We start from the raw sequence: 17,467 nt of genomic DNA on the forward strand, positions 1-17,467 counted from the left end.
ATAAGACGTACACTTATTAACACTCGTTTTGAATTTTGTCCCCATAGCTGGCTCAGTTTTGTTGTTACTAGCTGTACAGCAAGAAAAATTTTCATTGAATCATACCACCGAGAAAGGATTTCTAAAGAGTAGCAGCCGTATTAAGGAGTAATTGGCGATGAATGAAATAATTAATCGATTACTCCTGAATTATTCGAAATAGTATCTCTTCGATGATCATACGTTTTCAACTTAACGCCTTTTGTCGAATCGTGTGATTTGGATTTGGCACCAACTGGTGCTGTTAAATAAGGAAACGATCAAACTGGTCGTGGATCGTTTCACCGAGGAGATGTATCTCCTTATCGGCACGTGTATGGTTCGACGATTTTTCCATGAGATGACATCCTCGGTTCGGTCTACGAGCGAGAAATGACGTTTCCACGGACACGTTGTCACACGAGTCTCCACAAGGTTCGATTGTACGCACGCGCTTAAAAGTGGCAGTAAGATTTTCGATTCACAATCGAGTTGCTACACAACATTTTTTAAACTAATTGGAAAACAACAAGCGTAGAATGTCGGGAAAGTCAAAGGCATTTACTAAGGAGGAAGAGCTCCTTCTTCAAGACTTCTCGCGGAACGTTTCGACGAAATCTTCGGCGTTATTTTATGGGAATGCATTTATCGTTTCGGCGATCCCAATCTGTGAGTAGACAGTCTCGAATACTTTGCAAATATAATTTTTATTATCGTTATGCAAGCATGTAAAGATTCTATGAAGAATTTTAGAGCATGTTTATATTATGATTTCGTAAGAAAACGTATAATTACATAGGAATCTGAAGTAGAAGAAGGTAACCTCTGCCACTTTTTCCACAGGGCTCTTCTGGAGGATTCACTTGATCGACATTTACGCGAACTTAATTTCCTTCGTATTAGTTACCTTAGTGAGCACGTACGCTCTTGCACTGGCATACAAGAACACAAAGTTCGTACTGAAACACAAGGTACCATTCATAGAAAGTACGAACAAGGTTTCACGATCATGTTCGTAAGTTAACGAAACGACATGTTACAGATCGCGGTGAAGAGAGAAGATGCAGTGACAAAAGAAATGAGCAGAAAGTTAGCAGAGGACAAGAAGATGAGCAAGAAGGAGAAGGATGAAAGGTGGGTAAATGGCTTTAGAAACGATTGAAAACAAGAGTAACGCGGTGTGATTTTTAGGATCTTGTGGAAGAAGAACGAAGTAGCCGATTACGAAGCGACGACGTTCTCAATTTTCTACAACAACGCCTTATTTTTAGCTCTTATAATTGTATCCTCTTTCTACATTTTGAAAACGTTCGCACCAGCTGTAAATTACATCGTATCCGTGGGTCTGACGAGCGCACTGTTAGCGTTGCTGTCAACTGGGTCGCAGTAAAATATATTCGATGTTCGAATATAATCATTCGATGCTCATATATTTGTGCGATTTCATCATTTATTTTATATCGTTAAGTTCGCGAGAGTGAATGAGTACGTATTAAAATAAAACCATTTTGTATTTATAGTAAATTGTTACCGTTCCATTTATTCATTTTGGCCCACATTTGAGACAATGTATTCATTGTTTACCACCTTGTTTACAGTTTTGGTATTTTAGTCTTTCTACAGCTCATTCCCTGTTACAATAATAACGTCTCGTATTATATTCTTGGATGTCAACCATGCGAACAAAGTAATTTAACCGTGTTGGTTCCATATAGCTATGCAGGAAAATACGTCCGTGGAATTCAATTGACTGTGCTTATTATCCAACGCATATTTCACGGTCGAGGAATTTGTCTTCTTGGCAAGACTGTTAATATTTTCGAATTACATCGCGCAGCGCAGCAAGTGGGTACCGCCGATATCGTTTGAGAACGCGAATCGAATAGTTTCGTACATATTAATTAAGCTGGCTTTATTACGGTTGACGAATTATAGTGGATCACGGATTGTAATCCATTATACGCGTAGCCCAGATCGGGTCATTCTAATGCTTTATTTGCTTGTTTAATTTGGACCAGTGCCAGGGTATAATCCGTCGAAGGGAAATCTCTCGCCAAATCGTATATTCTATTCCTGTACAGAAGTGAAAATGCAAACAGTCATTTACCGATACGATATGTATCTACTTATCGAGTCGCGTGTTATTCTAAACATCAATTTCGTATAATAAAATACCCTGATGTTCATACTACGTAATTACATGTTATGGACAATCATCCGTAACATGTGATAGAGCGATAAAAGTGTCTCGCAGATAAATGGCATCCTAAGAATTTACAGTACTTTAACTGCTCGTTTGAGTATCTTAATTCTCGCTAAATAATTCTGCATGGTTTCGCTCGTTTTCATAACGCGAGAAACTCCGTATTGGCACAATCGCGGCCAAGCATTTGGCAGAGACACATCAGTTTCCTAGTTTGATTTATGCCGCCGCGTGATATTCGCGTAATCTTGACAATCCTCGACGGATAAATCAAGATTCGATTATATTAGCCAGCTAACGTGCGAGAATCGGAGTCTGTCGATGACTCAGTGCCTGGAATCTAGACTAAACGTCCGATAATCGCTGATTTCGTTGATAAATAATTGTTTACTAGATGTACCGTTCATACATAAACTGCGCTAGTTCGGTCACATGCATCTTGGATCTTTCCCAAAACTGTTGATCTATGTTCTCCAGACAACAACTCGCTTATTATTGCGGATGATTAGGGTTGCCAAACACACCTTGTTGTCCGGTAATGTTCCGTCAATAACAACTTTGTTATATATTAGAAGCTGCCCGTATCTCGACAAAATAACTCACAACTGACGGACTCACGACTTTCCTTCGAATTCCATTTACGCATAATTGAGATAATTTCATCGTGTATCTAAGGAGTGAATCCAAATATATGTATAAATTTTTTTTTAATACTTTCGTTTTCTTACCTCCAAGTTAAAAGTTCAATCGAATAATACTGCATGCGTTTTACTGTCGTTTACGCTGCCCGTCGAATTTTCATTCTCTATTTTTGTACGCGTACAGCGATATCGTTCTCCCCTTCTGAAAAAGACGTACACACGGTATAATCGACTGAATGAACTGAAATTCAAGAGCGAACACGCGTTGCTCCAGGAAATGTCTAAAATTAAAAACGAATCCATCCCTTCCCTACGACGTACATATTAATTTCAGTCCTGGACTATTTACGAGTTGCACGATTCTTTGCTCGTAAAAGATTCCGAGACTCCCTCTTTACAATTCGTTCAAGAGAATCATCACTATAGAAAGTCGTCGAGATTTTTATTCCCTTGAGAAAGAGATTCTATAAATACGGAACTATTTATAATTCAGACGAATTCGAAATCGACTGATCAATTTTTCAACGACCATAACTTTCTGTCAGCTTGAATTTAAAGAATCAATCGAGAATCTATTGAAATTTACATCGATAGAAAGCGGGAAAAGTAGAAAGGAGATCTGGCATGGTAGGACGAGGCAGAAACTGAAAAAAAGGACGAGAGATGAGAAGCTGGAGCAACGCGAATGAAAAGACGGCCCTGATTTCGAGCCTCGCGGCGATGTCTACATCCCAGAAATAGCGCAAGCGCCTTTCCAAAAGCTCTAAGGCCCGTGAAGAAGCGAATAGGAGGAGCTCACGATTGGCTGGAGGTTGCGGGGTGCGGTCTGGCTCCGCTACGCAACCGCTATATTCTCCTTTTCGAATATTACCGCGACGGTATCCGCTTCTCGTGACAGTATTCAATAGCCAGCAAGCATAATACCACGTTAGAATCACGATTATTGGTTTCTTTCTTCGTTTGGAGTAATAATTCCTCGTTCGCGGTTCTCCACGCTCGTGTTCCTCTCAAGTATAGCCGTTTTTAATTTAAAAAAAAGAAAGTAAAAAGTAAAAAGAGAATCGCGCCACCATGGTATGTTCTTTCAGTCCTGGACTATTTACGAGTTGCACGATTCTTTGCTCGTAAAAGATTCCGAGACTCCCTCTTTACAATTCGTTCAAGAGAATCATCACTATAGAAAGTCGTCGAGATTTTTATTCCCTTGAGAAAGAGATTCTATAAATACGGAACTATTTATAATTCAGACGAATTCGAAATCGACTGATCAATTTTTCAACGACCATAACTTTCTGTCAGCTTGAATTTAAAGAATCAATCGAGAATCTATTGAAATTTACATCGATAGAAAGCGGGAAAAGTAGAAAGGAGATCTGGCATGGTAGGACGAGGCAGAAACTGAAAAAAAGGACGAGAGATGAGAAGCTGGAGCAACGCGAATGAAAAGACGGCCCTGATTTCGAGCCTCGCGGCGATGTCTACATCCCAGAAATAGCGCAAGCGCCTTTCCAAAAGCTCTAAGGCCCGTGAAGAAGCGAATAGGAGGAGCTCACGATTGGCTGGAGGTTGCGGGGTGCGGTCTGGCTCCGCTACGCAACCGCTATATTCTCCTTTTCGAATATTACCGCGACGGTATCCGCTTCTCGTGACAGTATTCAATAGCCAGCAAGCATAATACCACGTTAGAATCACGATTATTGGTTTCTTTCTTCGTTTGGAGTAATAATTCCTCGTTCGCGGTTCTCCACGCTCGTGTTCCTCTCAAGTATAGCCGTTTTTAATTTAAAAAAAAGAAAGTAAAAAGTAAAAAGAGAATCGCGCCACCATGGTATGTTCTATTGATGATATCGTAAGTCGTCGCCCTGGTAAACATACACGTTTTCCTTTTGTATTTTCTCTACATTTATTTATTGTATTTTTTTCTACTTTCCTCGTTTAATTCAATCACTGTGCCTCGCCTTATCTCTGTGGTTTCTTTTCGCTTCTGCGACCTAAAGTTTGTGATTGCTGGACAATCCAAAATCTAAAACATTTCAAATTGTTTGTCGTTATATAAAATTAAAGTCCGATACATCTCGATTAACACGTGTTGAATGCATCCCAGCGCAACAGGTGTAAATTGATAAAAGGGACAATGTTCGAAATACAGATTTCTCCACGGAATGCCTGCATCCACTGTTCTCTTTCTTTCTCTGTCTCTGTTCTCCTCTTCTCTTCCTTTACATTGTGATATTTCTCTCGGCCCGTTCTGACTTTTGTTTTAGTATTTTTTTTCTTCATTTTAATCGATCTAACAGCGATTGAGATTTGCTCGGGAATCATTGATCCAGAGATGCGAGGTCCTGGAAACGTGACTGTTTCTTACATGGCGAACTTTGCTCAGATCTTCTTTCATCCTGTGGATTCACTGATCAAACTGTAATATACATAGCATATCGAATTTAAAATAATATGCATTTGCGAATGTTACGAAGCCTGAATCTGCACGAAGGAACACGATCCGAGATCAGACCGTTCACGATCATTTCTACGTTCGGGTCAGAAAATTGTATTGAACCGTAGAAAATAACAAAGAAAAATAGTATCGAGAAAAGCATGAATCTTCTGAAAAACTTCTGGTTAACCATGCACGTCTACTTCAAGATTCTTTCAAACGAAATTAATACTTCAAAATTGGATTTTCTAAACGAAATCAACAGTTCCATTTCCTACTATTTCGTAAAATGGTAAAGAGATCGAGCTTGATCTTTCTCTGTTTACAGGCCGACGAACTCCCCCCTGAACAAATCGCTGGTACGTATTCCATCAAAATTATCGCAAACCAAATCTCTTCGATAAAATGTTCCCCTCCTATGGATTTATCGGTCAAAGAGATCGAGTATCAGAGTCGAAAATAAAATTGCCCAAATGGAAAATGCCCGTTTTACCATTGTACCGTCCGACGCACCATTCTTGGCTTTCTGGTATTTCAATCGCGTTGAAATCGTATCGTGTTTACTGGACGCCGCGCGCTAAATTTAACAGGCTCACTGTTTCTTCGTCATGTTTCCCTTGCGGCTTCCTGACCCTTACGTCGGCGAACAGGGGATTCGTTTTATCGTTCCGGAAGATCCTGCGTCTCCTATCTTTAGGTACAGTCTATCGTGTCGCGTATCAGAAGAATTACGTCTCGACAATGAGCATACACAAGCTGCAACAAAAAAGAAACTGTTCTGAAAAATTGTCTGTGTTCTTTGCATTATTCTTTGACGATGTTAGCAGAATTGACTCGGGCCAGCCAGTGCTAGTGGTCCTATCTATAGCTACGAAACAGTGAAATGAGAAGCTATCGCGTCACGATCGCAGGGCATCGGATTGATAAAAATAGAGAAATCTTTTGATGGAGGTCGAAAAGTAGGTGTTTCATTTCTCAAAGGAAAATTTCGTTACAAAGAAAAAAGAAAAACAGATGTCCGAATTGTTTATCCTTTTGCGAGACCGCTGTAAACGTATTACCGCATAAATCATCGGGAAATTTCTTCACACTGCCAGCGTACAACGATAAATAAACGTCCTAACCGGTGTGAACGATGGCGCATCAAGCCAAATAAGCTTCGAGCCAGAATCGCGAGCGAAAGGGCATTAACATCGGTTTCTAAATCCGTAACTGTATCGTAGACGGCTTCTAACACTACGAAATACCGCGCGAGACCTAATTCTCTCGGAATATTCCCCATCGATCAATTCTTAAACGAATAAATTCGAGGTTTCTCAAGTAAGGAAAGGGACGATCATAATTATTTTTTTAGTTCTCCGTAAAGCGTTCGACAGCTTCGACAGAGAGAAGAGCGGCAGCATACCCACCGACATGGTGGCCGACATCCTTAGATTGATGGGTCAGCCCTTCAACAAAAAGATTTTGGACGAGCTCATCGAAGAAGTCGACGCCGACAGTGAGTAGTTTAGGTCGAACACTGACCAGACGTTGTTACAATGAAAGGAACTCTGAAAAGTAGAGCAATTAGTGACTGAATCAGGGTGAAAGGAATATTTGTCGATCGCTCTAGAATCCGGACGCCTCGAATTCGAAGAGTTCGTCACCTTGGCCGCTAAATTCATCGTTGAAGAGGACGCGGAGGCCCTGGAAAAGGAACTTCGGGAAGCATTCAGGCTCTATGACAAAGAAGGTGATTATTACATGTCTCTTCTCTGTACTTTTCTGACTTTGCAACAAAGAACGGCGAGAAAAAATGACGGAGAACGAAACTGAAGTCCGAGAAAGATATCAACATCAGCCGGCCGAGAATAGCCGGTTCCGCGAAAATCGGACGCGTAAAGGCGGCGCGGCATTTATATTCCATGGGAATGAAAGCCGACCGAATTGGAGAAGTCTTACGCCCTCCGGGACCACGGCCAAGAAGTCGTGCGCGTTTCGTCATCGAGAGCCTCCATGAATTATGCTCGAGCCAAAGCCTTTGGGACACGTATTAATGCGTTCAACGTTTCCCTGATATTCCCCTCCGCAGTGATGGACGTTAATAAATCATGCTTTTCGATATTACCGTCGAAAAGCAATAATTGGTGTTCGTTCGTCGTTCGGTATCCAAAAATGAAATGATTATTTTCGACGTAGGAAACGGCTACATCCCGACTACGTGCTTGCGCGAGATTCTCAGGGAACTGGATGATCAATTGACGGACGAGGAACTCGATATCATGATCGAAGAAATCGACTCCGATGGATCTGGCACTGTTGACTTTGATGGTAAGATAAAATGCGAATTTCTTACACATCTGTTTCTTCCAAGGACTGGAATTCTCGTTATCGTTATTTTTACATTGATCGAATAAGCCGGACACGAGTCTCCTCGACTTTCTAATGATCCTTACGCAATTTAACCACCCACTAAACCGTTCCAATTTCGAGATATTTTGGTATCCTCCTCTTTTTATCGCACTTGCCGTGACATCGAACAACGTGCGAACAACGCGAATCAACAATAATTTGTCCTCGTGTATCATTGCCAATAAACGTAAAGCACAAACGACGGTAAATAAGCAAGAACGCGTAAACTAGAGAAATACATAGTAATTGTTTTTCTTCTGTATTGTCTAAAATAAATCCATGACTAAACTGCTCGTCATTAATAATTCGTCCGTGTTCAATGTTTCATGTGTTGCGACTAAATCTTAAGATCACTATTTATTATTTACGGATCGTCGCGTCTTTGTTAGAACGTTTCATTTCTTTCAGATTCGAATATTTATAACATTTCGTGTTGCAGAATTCATGGAGATGATGACCGGGGAATAAACGATGAACTTTGAAATGATCGATACGTGTCGGTGCACTCATCAGATCCGACTCAAAGACAATACAAGTGCGACGTTTGCATTCTACTTTCTAAAATAATTTGTCTGCGTGTCTCTTAAAAAAGAAAGTCAAATAGTTGTAATACAAACGAGAATGGTGTACGTGAGGTACAAAAGCGTGTAAGGTCAAACGTCATGTCTCGTGTTCGTTGGTTGTCAGATTGCTTAGACACGGCTTCGAGCGTCAGGGAATGGTCTCACGGATTTCTCTTCTATTTCTAACAGGTGCCTTAAACTAACTGTTTTGTACATGAGTCGTTATTATTATTATTATTATTATTATTATTATTATTATTATTATTATTGTAAAACTATAACGAGTCTCGGATTCCAATTGTATTCGCAGCACGCCTACCAAGTTTTTCATGGACAGTACTTATTTATTTGTTGTTAATAAAACACTCAGTGAAAAGACCTCGGCATTTACTTTCCTTAAATCAAAACTGACTAAATTGGAAGGAGAGAGAACAGGGAACAACGGGTCGTCTAATTTCCTTTTTATTTATATTTTAACATTTGATTCATAATCACAATGATTTCAGATTTTCTCGTAATTGACATGTCAATAGTCGCAAACGTAACGCAGTGATAATACTCTTAAAAAAATATAGTTGCTAGCAATAGACTAGAAAGTTTGATAACTATAATATAGCGGGACTAATAAACTTTTGAAATTTTATCGCGATTAACTTCTATGGTCGCGATCGCGAGTTATAACTCGGTGAACAAATTTTTAACTTGCATATACATATATATTGTATACTTTATTTACGAGAGAGACTAAATTCATCATAAATTAGGAAGTGAAGTAACGTATGACTTAGAATACTATACTTGCACAGACGTGGAGACTAGACTAGCTTACAGACAGAAAAGAGACTGTAACTTTCATAGTTGGATCAAGATTAAAACAGTTTGTTCTCACATCGGAGAACTTCTATAGAGTAATTTTACAGATAATTCAACTATATACGTTTTTAGGTTTCTCTTTAATATTATATCGGAGTGACAAGTCGAGTACGTAAAACTTTTTCCTTTGAGACTTTACGTGTGCAATTAATTACATTACTATAATTTCATAGTATATTTATTTATTTACCTACTGGAATGATTCTATGTACTTCCAATGGTCCTCATGCTTAGAACGATAAAAAAGTCATCTTACATATATATCTATATGATAATTTTTAAATGCTGATCTATGTTTTTTGTTTATTTTTCTCTTCATATTCTTATTAGAATAAATAGTATTGTTCGCTAAAAAGATTAAAACGGGAAGAAAATACAATCTGTTGCGCTCAAAGTTCAGCGAATTGTATGTACGTGTGCGTTCTTGGTAGTATATATTAAGTTGGCTGAGCAAAATATTTGCAAAATCGAAGTATTAGAAAAATAAAGAAATTCTTTTCGATCGGTAACTTGATCCTTCGTCCTCTCCTGTTTAAATCGTACGTACCTTTTTCTTACACGAGAGTTTGCAAGTCGTCATCCTCCAAATTTTTTTCTTCGGAGGGTGACAGTAAATATCACATTTTAAACAGATGCGGGAACTCGTTACTGATCTCGCGTACCGATTGCTGATCTTCTTGGCTCTCTCCAGTCTCCTCGCAGAATATTCTGTAACACGTACAGTTTTAGAGGAATGCAGAGAAGTGTAAATACGGACAATTATATAACAGTCACGATCGATATAGACCTTGTAAAGCACTTCAATAGATCTTCCGAACGATACTTGTGCTCGTTGTAACTAGAAGTACGGAGTACTCTTCGGCACAGTTCCAAATATTGTCTGCGCTGCAATGTCATTGATCACGTTAAATTCTCTACTTCTTCGCTAGCGATATAATCTTTTTCTATTATTCCTTTATACCTTATCACCGGGGAACATATCGTATAGTTGACGCAATATAATATCGATTAGAACCTTCACGTCATTAGTGTAAAAGAGACTCGCCGTGATGTCATTATTGAACAAATCGATGAACAGTTTCAATACGGAATGTGGAGGTTGCGGTTCATGATCGAATATTCGCACCGGATCCTCTGTAAGAAAACCATAGTTTCGCTGGAACATCGTCGTTCGTGCACGGTAACAATGGTTTACTTTGGATATTTTTTACCTTCTCTATTAAAAAGAAGTAAAATCTTCTCGGTGAAGTTTTTCGCCCCTGTTCTCTCTTTCAATGCGTTCAAAACAATGTTCTCAGAATTGGTAAATTGCAAGTTGTAAGATAATATTAAATTTACGAACAAGTCCGGTATTTGATCTTCCAGATCCATGTCGGGTGGGTTCTCTATCAGGTCCAAGACGAAGGCTATAAAATCCGGACCTAATTGTTCTGTAATTTATTTATAATTAGATCTATCGGACAGAGGAGAAAATAGAAGTGCAACGAACATATAGCGCATTACCTACTTTACTCACCCAAATGTGTAACTGGCATGGGTTCACCCATTGAGAAAATCATAGTAAGCAACAACGAAGAGTAATTTAATTTTGTCACGTTTCTAGGATTACTCCTCATATCTCTGTCCAAACAGATCAAGTCGTTAATCAGATAATTGTCTAAATTTATTTAACTACACTGAGTGTTACCTTGCCAACTCCATAGGTAATACACTGTTCAACATTATAGTTAAGATCACAGAATCCAGACTACACATTACTCCGAATGACTGTAACAGCAATTGCCTGATGGACCATCTTGGCTCCATTTGATAATACTGTATTAATATATTAACTCCGTTATATTGATTCTGTTGCAAAATGTATCGAGAGACATTCGCGTCTGCGTTTGTCTGAAAGAAATAATACTAGATAATGTAGATTACTTTCTAATAGACTAATTTCAATGTTTAATAGAACAAACATGTACCAATATAGAAGTAAGTTCTTTAATATAATCAACGATAACAGATTCATCCTCGTAAAGCATCCAGTTTCTCTGCTGAGAGTCTTCTTTGCAAGAAGTAAGCTCTGTGAAAATTACTTTCAGTCGGTGTGCATCGTACGTCTCTTCCATGCTCATTTGAGACACGGTGAACGGCATTTCTAATTGATGCAACAACGCGTCCAGATACGGGCTCACGTTCTGCGGCAGTAACTGCTGCAGCCCAGAAACGACTACCGTTACCGCGACCTTCGACATCTCGTAACTTAACTGAGTATTTCTCCGCACTTGATCGAGCAACTGATAAGCCGTATGAGAATTAATATCACACAAAGGACCTTTCTTTTTCATCGGTGAATTAGTAGGAGTCTGCTTAGCGCTGCCCTGAGACGGACTTTTACGAACTTCCGCCTGAATCTTTTGTGTCTCCGAGGAAGATTGACGCGGTACCGATTGTATTATCGGCTCGCTCGCGGACGTGTACTGACATTTTGGCGTGATCGGCGCTTCTTCCTTCTCGATGTTACTATGCAGGGTCGTTTGTGCCGTCACATACGATGTGTTACTCTGAGCAGTGCTAACATCCCCCTCTCGAGTATGGCAAACAGGCGTTGAATTGATTTCTTTAGTAGACGTGATACTTCCAAAGTCTGGAGGCATCGGTGCTTGTTTTTTAGGTTTCTTATTAGACTCTGCTTGTCTTTTCTTCTCTATCAATCTTAAAAGAAGATCCTGTTTGTCCAAATGCATTCCAGTCTGTTTTTTTGTTTCAAGCTTTACATTTCCTATGCAGTCCTCTAGGAATTTAATCAATACCTGAGCAGATACCTATAAAATAAAGAAGTATGTCATCTTCATCTTGTATTATTATCTTCTATGAATATACCTTGACAGTGGTGACATAATTCGAGGGGATATACCCTGTATGGCCTTCCCTGTTAACAACTTGCCACCAATTTCTCTCCTTGGTATTGGTCTGATATAAAATAAAATAATCGCCTTCCTGAAAGCTGAGAGTTTTTGCAAACGTGGCCTTGAAATCATACAAAGCTTTAAGCACTTCATAGTTCTCTGTGCACGTAAAGGAACAATGTTAAACAGATGGTATCAGAGAATTGACAGACGCGTTCACGGAACGATGATGATTACACGACGAATATCATCATCGTCAGAGAAGATTGATCCGAAGCAACTCACCTAACCTAATGGAATTGTCATCCATGATCGCTTATCGAAATGGAAAGTGATATTTGTTCTCGTGTAGACAACGCCCAGGTGAAAAGTAAACGGGCGTAGAACGGGTCTACCACCGCTCACCAATTTCACTTTCATTCGTGTTCGACATATTTCTTTTAATACGATGCCTTTTTTTATCGGTCAACTATATATGGGCGAATTCGAGAGGGATATTGCATTTGTATGCGACAGTATACATATGCTCTGAACCAGTAGAAACGAAGTAGTATATAATATAATATATAAATGCTCCAACTCCAACTCTTAGAACTCATGCAGTTCTCGCAACTTGAAACAGTTAGGACATGGACGAGTTGACTGATATACTAATTACATATCATACGATAATAAAGAAATAATCTTTTCAAATTGCGAGATCTAAGAACTGAAATATGAAATTTGAGAATCTGCTAAGAAATTTAAATTTTTGCCGAAATCGCACCAGGTTTAAATCACTAGTTCATCTATATAGTTACTGCCCTAGCGATAACTGAAAAACAGAAGAAACCGGAACCTGCTTGTTCATCGAGCTGAATTCATCAAAGCAACCAACATTACATACCATAGTCAAGTATATAAATCGTGATAACCTTTTTCTTTCAGGGACATCCTGTTAGATTTGACCATCTGCTCTCTGGAAGAATTTCTAGACTGTACGGTTCGTCATTCTTCTATCCGTCATATTTAAAATATATATGTATAAAAGTATTTTTATTTCGTTAAACCGATCACTATATAAACATTCCTTGCTTCTGCAAAATGAATAACATATATTTTCCTTTTCGTGAGTCTAGTGAGTGTGAAGCATTTGAACACATATATACATTCTTATTTCTCGTTTTACAAGTAAAAAGTTATACCGAACTGATTTTGTAGTTCGTACTGTGCTTTATGAGTGTGAAAGTAAAGTCTTCTTCTGATAAGTAATCAAAATTGTCGAGAAAGTGGCATTCGGTCATACATATCAGTTAAGAGATTATATTTATAGAGAATAAATATGTCGAAATCAAAACGTCAATTGTGTTACAGATCGCACAGGACGTTGTTGAAGATAAATATTGTTTATCCTGTCGAAGCCGGGATTTGGTGAAGCAGAAAAAGTAAATAAGATAACTACAATTGTAAGGAGATTTATAACATTCTGCGAACGCAGAGTGTACTGAGAAAGATTGACAATCCCAAAAGAAATTTTATTGAGAAGGATGTCTGGCACCAATGAAAGTACAAATAGTAACACCTGCGTTGTGTGCTACAAAAATGTCGATATTTATAGCATTGGCATGTGTGAACATCCTGTGTGCTACGAGTGTAGCACTCGGATGAGGGTACTCTGTTGTCAAAATGAGTGTCCTATCTGCCGTCAAGATTTGCCGAAAGTTGTATTCACGAAGGAGATAAAACCCTTTCGACAGCTACACAAAGGCAACTTGTTCGACACACGATATAATATCTATTTCGATACGCCCGATATTCAAAGTAAATTTTACGATTTATTGGCTAATAATTGCAATATATGTAAAGAAAAACCTGTGTTCAACAATTTCAATAGTTTGAAGGATCATATGAGACATCGACATGAGCTACACTACTGTGACCTTTGTGTAGAGAATTTAAAGGTATGCTAAGCATCGTTTATCATTTCATTCTTAATTAAGGTGTATCAAAATTAAAAAGTTAACATTTTAACAGATATTTTCCCATGAAAGACGTTGCTATACAAGGGCTGACCTCGCTCAGCATAGAAGGAAAGGAGACGTTGATGACAAGAGTCACAAAGGGCACCCGCTGTGTGAATTTTGTGATCAGCGTTATATGGATAACGACGAATTGTTTCGACATTTAAGAAGAGACCATTTGTATTGCCACTTCTGCGATGCGGACGGTTTGCATCAGTACTACAGCTCTTATGATTATCTCAGAGATCATTTCCGGCAGGAGCATTTCTTATGCGAGGAAGGGGTGTGCGCAGAGGAAAAATTTACGAGTGTCTTTAGGACTGATATCGATCTTAAAGCACACAAAGCAAGTGTTCATAGTAAACAGTTGAGTAAGGCTGCTGCGAAGCAAGCAAGAACATTAGAACTCGAATTCACGTTGGCTCCACGGGGAGAGAATCGAATGAATAGAAGAGGAATGGTGGGTGCGTCGACTTCTAGAAGTTCAAGGGATTACGGTGGAAGAGATTTCAACGTCCGGGAATATCAGCAAACAGTCACGTCTAATACGTCCAACGTGTACGTCTCAAACAACGAACAACCTACATTCGTACGTCAGCCATCCGTGGACGTACAGAGCACGGAAGAATTTCCAACGCTGGGAAATACCGCGCCTATCGTACCTACCTTGAGCCAAAACAAAGGTAGAGGTAACGTAACGATTCGTAGCACGATAAGGCCGCAACCTCTTGCTGTTACGGACGAAAATTTTCCCGCTCTGGGACCGGAATCAGGAAATACGAGTATCTCGAAAACAGTCAACTTCAGCGTATCCAGCAGTAACGCTTCGGGTTCGAACGCACAATCACAGAAAAGTACAACTTCTAACGTGTCCATACAAGTAAATCATGAGCCAAATGGGACTGTCACTACAAAAGTTTCAGGTCCCAATATCAGAATACGTCCTGCTCAACTCTCGATGGAATCATTTCCTGCGTTGGGCTCCGCGGAGCCATCGACCAGTAATAACACGAACTCGGCCCATTGGAAAGAAGTTCTGCAATGGACTTGCACGAAATCAGCGACCGCGCCGGCACCGAAACCTAAGAAAGTGGCTTCGCCCCCATTAGTACCGTCTCCTCCGCCTATACAATCTGGGGAAGATTTTCCTACGTTGTCAAAGTCGTCGAAATCGAAGAAGCAATCAACGATCACGGTAGTTCCATCCTGGGGTCAATCGCAATCGCAAAGTTCAAACAACAGTAATAATGCGAAGACGACTACGGATATGACGAAAGGTAAAACGAAAAAGAAAAAGGTGAAACAGAACAATAGTCATAACAATGCTGGGAGCGAGAGTAGTAGTTCAAAAGCAAATCTAAGTACCGTCGTAGTGAAGAAAGAATCCGAAACACCTAAAAGTCCGTCTAGCAGGAATAACGTGAATGCTGTACAGTCGAGTTCTAATACCGCGCGGCAGACGGATAATATCGGTAACATCGAAGACACGTCGAAGAACATGAACGTTCAATCTCCGAAGGAAACGGAGCAGCAGAGTAACAAAAAGGAGAAGAAGAAACATAAAAACGTGGATAATGAAGCGACTGTAAATACGTATCATATCGACAATGCTTCGAACGGGGTGCAGAGAAAGCGTACCGAATTAAAGATAGATAGTTTAAATTCTAATAGGAATGTTCGGCAACTAGAAGAATTCCCAGCTTTAAGCGGCAGCAGTTCCAAACCGCCGGGTTTTACAAATCCACCGCCGGGATTTGGAACGACGACCCCTCCGCCTCCGGGTTTTTGTATAAAATACGATAATATGGATAAACTGAATAACAGCAACGGATTGACTTTCACGAATAGTTCCGGGGAAAGTTACTCCATCTTGCCGAATAATAGTAAGCATAGCGACGCGTACAATTATGTCCCTCCATCCGAATTTCAGAAACGAAACAAATCTCTTGTGGCTAAAGTTAACGAGGTTTTAATACAGCAGGATCAGATCGACGAGTTTCGATATATAAGCGGACTTTTCCGTCAAGGAACGTGTAACGCTCAGGAGTATTACATGCATTGCCGTGTAGTCATGGGCGCTAGCGCTTTCGAGAACGTGTTTCCAGAGCTTCTGGTTCTCTTGCCCGATATCGAGAAGCAACAAGAGCTGTTTAAAGTTCACAAAAAGGAGAGCGGCAATAAGATAAAGGGTTTAGAAATTTGCGCGACGTGCGGCCAGGTTCTTAAACACGGATCCGATTTCCGAGCACACATGACTAGTCATACGTTAGAGAATCATTTCCCGGCGTTGGGTAAAATCAGTGCCCCGTCGCAGAAAAATTCTTGGGTACGTAAATGAGTACAGTTTTGTGTTTATGATTTAACTTACAAATTCTGCCAAGATTCTGTAATCTGTGAATAAAAGAACTGACAAACAAATTATTTTTGTGAACGGTATCAGTGTAATATAATCGCGTTTAATTTGGAACTACTGTTTAAAAAAAGGAAAGAGTACGTGTTATATGTTTCAACGGTCGATTTCTAGTATTAAAACGGTTACTTTGAACAAATTAATTGCCATGTTGTAGTACTTGGTCTTTACATTTGTTCAATGACCTGTGTGATTGCTGCCTAAAACGAAGAAAATTTGTTATTGAATGGTTGTACTAATAATTTTACGAGATGCATACAGCAAACAAAGTCAATAATAAGTCTCTGTATAATAACAAATTTTATGTAAGTTAATTTAAACCACTTAACTCGCGTGACATATTATGAATAAGATATTCGTACGTACACCATGTACTAAACAGAATGTTTTAATCATGTCCTATTATGTCGATATGTTAAAACTACTACTGTATATATATTACTCGTAAGTAGGAAACATATTTCTGTAATTTATTCATTGTCTTTTATTCAGTAGAGATGGAATAAAATTGTACGATGCATAAAAATTAACACTGCATATTAAAAAATTATTTGATACGTTATACATATACAGTGCATGTATTGATAATGTACTGTTTTGTACTATAATAAAGTTATTACATTGAGTTACACGATAAGACTATGAGACATACTTTTTCTTCTTGTGTCTTCCTATCTCGTAGTATCAAAACACGATAGAAATGGTCTACGACAAATGTAAATTTGCAATTATACTTTCATTTCAATTTGTGGTCGTGTGGTATAGTCTGAAGTACAAAATGTTTCTGCCGTATAAGGAAAGATTGTGAACAAGATAAAAGGCAAAGTTCCAAATGCTTATTCTTATAACTTGCTGTTAGCGTTACTCACACTATAATTTATTATTTTTTCAAAAACAGGATAATAAAAACTGGTATTTAATATTTTTATATATATATATATATATATATATGTATAATTCATTCTTTCAGTTTACTGCACAGACGCAGAGCAAAGTGCAACGTGTAAAAATTCACATGTAATGTCCTTCATTTCGTAGTA

The 17,467-nt window shown here is 39.0% G+C and overlaps 4 protein-coding genes across 12 annotated transcripts; 3 read left to right on the forward strand and 1 right to left on the reverse strand.

Moving 5' to 3' along the window:
• Positions 1–410: 410 nt before the first annotated feature.
• On the forward strand, positions 411–1,542 carry LOC108629374 (translocon-associated protein subunit gamma). Its single transcript, XM_018032010.2, has 4 exons — positions 411–687; positions 862–989; positions 1,061–1,152; positions 1,210–1,542. Exons 1-4 carry the CDS (start codon positions 558–560, stop codon positions 1,406–1,408), a joined length of 549 nt encoding a protein of 182 aa, XP_017887499.1. The 5' UTR covers positions 411–557; the 3' UTR covers positions 1,409–1,542.
• Positions 1,543–3,755: 2,213 nt separating this feature from the next.
• TpnCI (troponin C type I) lies at positions 3,756–8,628 on the forward strand. Of its 3 annotated transcripts, none has more exons than XM_018032012.2 (6): positions 3,756–3,936; positions 5,625–5,655; positions 6,651–6,794; positions 6,909–7,028; positions 7,475–7,606; positions 8,127–8,628. In XM_018032012.2, the coding sequence occupies exons 1-6, from the start codon at positions 3,934–3,936 to the stop codon at positions 8,153–8,155; spliced, it is 459 nt and encodes a 152-aa protein (XP_017887501.1). In that variant the 5' UTR covers positions 3,756–3,933; the 3' UTR covers positions 8,156–8,628. The 3 variants fall into 3 exon arrangements, with proteins under 3 accessions (XP_017887501.1, XP_017887502.1, XP_017887500.1); XM_018032013.2 differs by lacking the exon at positions 3,756–3,936 and adding an exon at positions 4,600–4,690; XM_018032011.2 differs by lacking the exon at positions 3,756–3,936 and adding an exon at positions 4,625–4,711.
• Positions 4,564–12,327, reverse strand: LOC108629372 (NCK-interacting protein with SH3 domain). Of its 3 annotated transcripts, XR_003389698.1 has the most exons (11): positions 12,303–12,327; positions 11,992–12,176; positions 11,091–11,933; positions 10,811–11,013; positions 10,640–10,743; positions 10,335–10,553; positions 10,085–10,257; positions 9,911–10,008; positions 9,671–9,831; positions 5,893–6,052; positions 4,564–5,278 (listed from the first exon to the last, which is right to left on the reverse strand). XR_003389698.1 is itself a non-coding variant. In XM_018032007.2 (9 exons), the coding sequence occupies exons 1-9, from the start codon at positions 12,325–12,327 to the stop codon at positions 9,741–9,743; spliced, it is 1,941 nt and encodes a 646-aa protein (XP_017887496.1). In that variant the 3' UTR covers positions 8,697–9,740. The 3 variants fall into 3 exon arrangements, 1 of the variants encoding a protein (XP_017887496.1); XR_003389699.1 differs by lacking the exons at positions 4,564–5,278; positions 5,893–6,052 and adding an exon at positions 8,697–9,471; XM_018032007.2 differs by lacking the exons at positions 4,564–5,278; positions 5,893–6,052 and having other exon boundaries at positions 8,697–9,831.
• Positions 12,328–12,543: 216 nt separating this feature from the next.
• On the forward strand, positions 12,544–16,957 carry LOC108629370 (E3 ubiquitin-protein ligase ZNF598). 5 transcript variants are annotated; one of them, XM_018032003.2, is made up of 3 exons: positions 12,544–12,999; positions 13,371–13,957; positions 14,031–16,957. In XM_018032003.2, exons 2-3 carry the CDS (start codon positions 13,544–13,546, stop codon positions 16,353–16,355), a joined length of 2,739 nt encoding a protein of 912 aa, XP_017887492.1. In that variant the 5' UTR covers positions 12,544–12,999; positions 13,371–13,543; the 3' UTR covers positions 16,356–16,957. The 5 variants fall into 5 exon arrangements, with proteins under 5 accessions (XP_017887492.1, XP_017887493.1, XP_026673008.1 ...); XM_018032004.2 differs by having other exon boundaries at positions 12,544–12,994; XM_026817207.1 differs by lacking the exon at positions 12,544–12,999 and adding an exon at positions 13,012–13,134.
• The last annotated feature ends 510 nt before the right edge of the window (positions 16,958–17,467 follow it).

Source organism: Ceratina calcarata, unplaced genomic scaffold, assembly GCF_001652005.2.
Source record: "Ceratina calcarata isolate Rehan_Ccalc_2016 unplaced genomic scaffold, ASM165200v1 scaffold568.2, whole genome shotgun sequence".
Taxonomy (NCBI): Eukaryota; Metazoa; Arthropoda; class Insecta; order Hymenoptera; family Apidae; genus Ceratina; species Ceratina calcarata.